Below are 6,000 nucleotides of genomic sequence, written 5' to 3'. Positions count from 1 at the left end.
GTGGAGGTTTCCCAAGCTGCTGTGACCCAAGTGGGTCATTCCGTTTGGAGTATCCTTCCAGACACCAGTGGTGGTGGACAGCATAATGCCTCTGGTTTTACTGGAACATCACAAATTTCGTCATGTGCTGCTGGGGGGCAGCCAGGGTGCGTGCCGCAGTGCCCACGGGGACTGCACACCCCCGAGCAGCCACCCTAAAACCAAACCAGAGCCCAGCCGAGCTGCCCGGGGCGGGGGGTGCCAGGGCTGAGCCCCCCACCCTGCTCCATGACCGCGGGGGCTGCGGGGGGGGCGCCGCCGGGGCCCCTTCGGAGCGGCAAAAACGAGAGCTGGGGGGGGGATGCGAGGGGGATGGAGGGGATGTGGGGGGCATGGAGGGGATGGAGGGGATGTGAGGGGGATGTGGGGGGGATGGAGGAGATGCGGGGAGCATGGGGGGGATGGAAGGGGTGTAGGGGGCATGGGGGGGATGTGAGGGCATTGGAGGGGATGCAGGGGGGATGGAGACTCCCGGGGCCGCCCCCCTCCCCTCCGCCTCCCGGTCCAGGGCCCCCCGCCCGCCGCTCCCGCCCCGTCGGGGCCGGACCCGCCCCCGCGGCCCGCCTCTCCCCCCCCCTCACCCCCCCATCGGGGCCGTCCCGGGGCTGGGCGAAGCTTTAAGGGCTGCGGCGGCGGCGCGGAGCGGAGACGGAGCAGGAGCGCAGCGCCACGGACCCCCCCCCCACACCCCGGTGCCACCACCGCCATGCCCCACTCGGTGGCCCTGCGCGGCCCCTCGCCATGGGGCTTCCGTCTGGTGGGCGGCAAGGACTTCAGCACGCCCCTCACCATCTCCAGGGTGAGCCGGGGGCCGTGGGGTCTGCGGGGTCTGCAGCGTCTCCCCCTGCTGCTGGGGGTCGGGGGGCGCAGGGGGGCGCAGGGCGCGGAGCCGTCGGGGGGCGCTGGGCGCGGAGCCAGGCGCGGAGCCGTCGGGGGGCGCCGGGCGCGGGGCTGCGCGCTGGGGGCTTCTCTTTTGGGCAGCTCGGCTTTGTGCTTTGGGGTCGGGGGAGCGCTGGGTGCTGGGCGGAGGGTGCAGGGGTGCCACTGAGCTCCCCCCGCTGGGCTGCGGGGTTTCGGGGGTTTTTGCTGGACGTGGGGGGGAGCGGGCGGTTCGCAGGGCGGCTGTGGCGTTGAGCTGCCCTCCTGGCGCACAAAAGCCCTCTGCCATCTCTTCGTTCACCGGCCAAAGGCGTGACAGAAAGTGGAAAATATTTACCCTGGGCTGTAAAGAAAGCTGGGGAGGAAGGCACCTTTAAAAGGACCTGGGGCTGTGTTGGAGCCCTGCAGTGCCCACTGCCCAGCTTCGTGGGGCTGGTTTTATTCCGGGCTGCCCCCACTCAGGTGGCCCAGTGGGGTTGGGTTGTGAAGGTATAAAGTGGAGAAAAGGGGGGGAGATGGATTTGGGAAGGACTGGGGTGCAGGCTGCTGCTCCTGGGGGGCTTGGGCACCCAGATCTGGTGTGAGTGCCCCTGGGGAGGTGGGCACAGCAGCTCCCCGAACTCCCCAGCCATGTGGGGTTTTATTGCAACTGAGCACAGAACCTGGGTGTCTGTACGAGCCTGCCTGCTGTGGAGAGGAACATCTGAATTTAGAGGAGGGAGCCTGCTCGGCTGTTACTTTGGAAAGTTTGGTTTAACGTTAAGCAAGAAAAAAACTCTGCTTTTGCATAGCCAAGCGCTGGCCCAAAGTGGATTCAGCAAACGCAGGAGGTGTGAGTATAACGCCCCTCTGGCTGGCTTTACTTTGGGCAGCAGAGCAGGGCTGGGGGTGATGGGTTGGCGGGGTTGGCACCCCCTTAGCCCAGGCCTGTTGTAACCCTGCTCCTGTTGAGGTGAGGGGCGATGCTCTGAGAGCAGCTCCCTGACGCTGCTGGGGGCTGACAACAGCCAGCTCTGCTCCCACCACACGGAGATGGTGCTGGTTTGGAAATAATGCCCAAAGGGGCAGAATTAGGGAGGCTGGGGGTGGGCATGGGCTCTGGGAGCTGGGCTGTGCTGAGATGTGGTTGGGAGCAGGTGTGCTGTGTGCCCCCCTTTGATTATGGAAGTGCATGGGGAGGCAATTAGGTGAATTGATGAACCAGGAGCTGGGGGAGCAGCTCTGCCCATCCCGAGGCTGGTGCAGCCCCCGGACCCCCAGCCCAGCAGTGGGGAGGAGGGGAAGATCCGCAGGGCCGGAGACAAAAGCGTGGGAGGGAGCCTCTCTGCAGGCTGATTGTGGAGGCTTTTGGCTGACTTCTGCCTGGTTCAAAGTGCTTTTTTATTTATTTTGTATTAAAATGTCATTAAATTACAAACAGATACTCTAAAAAGCAGCGATCCTGGTGGGAGGAGGGAGCAGACTCCAGGGCTCCCACCTCCAGCTGCGAGCCCCAGCTGCTGACATGGGCCAGGGCTGGTGGCTGTGGGGCTGGGGTGGCTGTGCCCCTTCTGGGGATGGATGCACCCCTCCTGTGCCCTTATGGGGCTTGGGATGATGTGGGGCATGCGGCTGGGGCTGCTCAGCAAGCCTCCTGTGTGTGGAGCTGATGCCGGCAGCTTGTGGGCTAGAATTTGGGACGTGAGACATCTGAAAGCCACCCACATCCAGCTCTCGATGCCAAAGGCTGTCTGTCTCTTTGTAGCCCTGCTTCCAGTCACTTGTAAAACATGAATTCATCTGCGTGGGGTTTGAAAAAAAATATCCTCAGTCACCAATAGGTTGGTTTTGTCTAGTCCTTGCTAGGCTGCTACAGGAAACAATTTCTCTCCAGACCTGACAGCTCCCTGGCAGTGAGGGAGCGCGCTGCTTGGAGCTGCTTGCTGCCTGCCTGGAGAACCCTCCCTGGGTGCAGCTGCTTCTCCCAAACCTACCTGCGTGCTGTCACTTCACCCAGAGCAATCTTAAGTGTTGCGTTGGTGGGACCTGACCCCAAAGAGGGGCTGTAGGAGGGGTGATGGAGCAGCCGGAGCTGGCTGAATGGTGCTGGAGCAGGAGGCACTGCTTTGGTGCCCAGGCTGGGGCGGGATGAAAAGGACAAACCTGGAAAAATATGGATTTGGCAGCAAGAAAAACAATGATCTCAAACAGTGCTGCTTTGGAGTAGGACTTGAGTGGCTTACCAGGACTTGCTTTACCCTTTCACTCCCTGCAAAGTCCTGCACTTGCACAGGTGCAGCTCGTGGTGGTGAGCCCTGTCGCTTGCAGCTGTTTCGAATATGCTCATGAAGTCAAGAAATGATTTATTTGTCTTGAAAGCAGGTCTCATCCCTCTGTGGTTTGATAAATCTTAAATGACAAGTGGTAAAGGTCTGATTGCTCGAGTCGCTGAGAACAGCTGATGCTGAGGCCATGGCTTGAGCTGGAGCGCGAAGTGTTAAAGTCTTTAAAATGAAATCTTGGGTATTAAAGATAAGGAAATGCAAATACAGATGGGTGTGCTTAGGGCATCTGTCTCATGTGGCCACTTAAAAAGCCAGCTGTGCTTGCTGTCCCTTTTTTTTCTTGTTTCTTCCCCTGTTTTCTTGGGGGCCACAGAGAGCAAGACTGGAGATGGTGGTGCTGCCCTGCAGGGGAGCCTGGGGGGGGACAGGGGACTGCAGCCTGTGGCTCTGTGCTGGGGAGGGAGCCTGGCTTGTTTTGTCCCCGTGGCTACAGCAAGTTAAAGCTCATCATGTAATGAGAGGTTCCTTCCCCTAGTGATATTTATAGGGGTGGGGGAATGACCCAAAGCACCTGGCCAAGGCCAGCTCTTAGGACTTGACAGAAAGTGGCTGTAGGACCTTATTAATTTTCTGGTAGCTGTCAGCTGCTTTTCCTTGGAGGCTAACAACTGGACACTGCCTGTGCCTGTGGCACGGGGGCTTCCTGCTGCTTTCACGCAGGTACCCACAACGCTCCCTTTCAGCTCCCTTTCACCCGCCAGCACACCCAGCAGCAGGAGTGGAATAACTTACTCAGCTGCTTTCAGTGCTGTGCCTGTAACCACATCAGTAACTGCTGTGGTTCCGTGTGGGATTGCTGTTGATCTACCCCTTGCCTAGGATTAAAAGATAATCAGTCATTAGTGTAACTGGAGTAGCTGAAGGTATTAATCGCCCGAACTCACTTGTTGAGCTCTTAGAGCAGCCAGCGTCATCCCCTGCCCAGCTCTGCCAGCGTCAGTCCAGAACTCCCTGGCTGAGCAGGCTATTGACAAATGGACTGTGAATCCAGTATTGGAAACAAAAAGTAGTTTTTTAACACAGCTTTTCCGTTATCTGCTGGCTCCAACATCGGTGTACCTGCTGGTCTCTAGCAGAGCAGCAAGAAATGCATTTGTCAGCGTTGGCTTGGAGCTGGAACAAGAAATAATCGGTCTGCAGCCCATCAACCAAGTAGTGTGGTGTGGAGAGTTCAGGTTGACTCAAGTTTAAGCAGCTTTTATGTTTGAGCAAATACTTGCACCATGTAAGGTTGGGATACACAGAAGGAATTCTGCCGATGGAGGAATTCCAATAAAAGTTGTCTTGTTCACTCCTCTGGGCTCCCTGCAGATCCCCCGGTGCCATGCTGGGATCCTGACCACTTGCACACCAAATGCATGCACCCCAAGCCCCAGTTTATGTTATGGGGTGGCTCACGGGTCCTGTTCCTGCATGCTCTGGGCTGGGGATGGCAGAGCCCAAACCTGAGGCTGGGCAGTGCTGGGCACAGGGGGGTGGTTTGGGTTAACCCCCTAAATCCTGACCTGTTTGCATGAATCCTGACACTTGGCAGAGAAGGCAAGAACCAGAGATGCCAACAAAAGGAGCAGGACTTTTTCCTTTGCTTTTCTGCTAGGCCAGAAAGTTGTTGCCCTGGTTTTATATGCAAATTTTATGTACTTGATTGTTTATTAAATGGAAACGGTCCACTTTGTTAATAGTCCCAAATGGACTGGAATAACTGCTCTGTGCTGATAAAAATCATAAAGCTACAGACACGGCTGATTTCTGCTGGCCTTTGGTATTTCTATTGTCTGTATAGAAGAACTGAGGGATCTTTACTGTTTCTCTTTGTTGCATATTATTGTTGTAACGTAATGATTCAAGTGGGGTGATGTTCTTAAGTGGCAGGAACTAGTTGTGCTTGTTGTTGTTTTGTTTTCGTTAGTCTCCCAGTGCTTGGTTGGTTGGTGCAAGGTCTCAAATGAGAAATCTGTGCTCTTACACTTCAAGCTGTAGTGGTGCTTAACAGTTAATTTAACAAAGATAAGGGCTAACAGAAGTATGTTACAAATATGTTCGCTGCTGAACGTGTTCCATCACTGAGGCTTTATTTAATAACCGAGAGTGAAGTAAATGCTTGTGCTGGTTCAGGAGACAGTAATGGGAGAATAGGCTGGAATGAAAGGCTAATGGTAATTACCCTAATCAAGCACACTGATAATCCCAAGTGGGAAACCGGGCGGAAAGAATGATTCACGCAGGTCCATTCATACGAGCTCTGACCTTGGTGCAAGTTTAGCAAAATAAACCCAGCACACCCTTGAAAACACTCAGGCCGCTGCCAGGTCGAACAAAGCAGAAGGTGCTCGGTGTAACCAGGGTGTTGAGCTTTTTGTTGTTGCTGCTATAAAACTGACATCACCTGCATTGTGAAGATGGAAAGATTGCCTGTTGGGACAGGTAGGCAGAGTCAGAGTTCCTTTGGAAAAATGTCTGGGTGTATCTCGCTCCATACGAGGATAAAGCAGAATAAAAGCTTAATAAAATGCTCCTGTTGATGTGGGATGCATGCAAGGAAAATATATGGAATGCTGCTTTTTTATTTTTTTTGTTGCTTTATGGTTCAACAGGTGGTGATACATATAGGTGGTCCTGCTGGGGGTAGATCAGTCCTTTTAATTTTAATACAAATATGTCATTATGGGTTATGTGGAATTAGTGAAGACTATTACAACTCGTTTTTTCTTGTAGCTTGGGGAGAAAAATGCATGTTACAAGTCTGCAGGTGTTACAT

At 55.1% G+C, this 6,000-nt stretch overlaps 1 protein-coding gene across 2 annotated transcripts in view; it reads left to right on the top strand.

Moving 5' to 3' along the window:
- The first annotated feature begins 663 nt into the window (after window positions 1–663).
- Window positions 664–6,000, top strand: part of PDLIM4 (PDZ and LIM domain 4) — a 41,850-nt gene continuing 36,513 nt past the window's right edge. Inside the window, exon 1 of one of the 2 annotated variants that reach the window (XM_084535846.1) lies at window positions 664–838. In XM_084535846.1, the coding sequence (XP_084391972.1) occupies window positions 746–838 (93 nt within the window). In that variant the 5' untranslated portion in view covers window positions 664–745. Of the gene's footprint in view, window positions 839–5,511; window positions 5,667–6,000 lie in introns of those variants that run through there. The other variant, XM_084535847.1, reaches the window with a different exon arrangement.

This window comes from Aythya ferina (genome assembly GCF_964211825.1).
Source record: "Aythya ferina genome assembly, chromosome: 14".
NCBI lineage: Eukaryota > Metazoa > Chordata > Aves > Anseriformes > Anatidae > Aythya > Aythya ferina.
The sequence above is the reverse complement of the archived record's forward strand: the minus strand, read 5'-3'. Positions and strand labels throughout refer to the sequence as shown.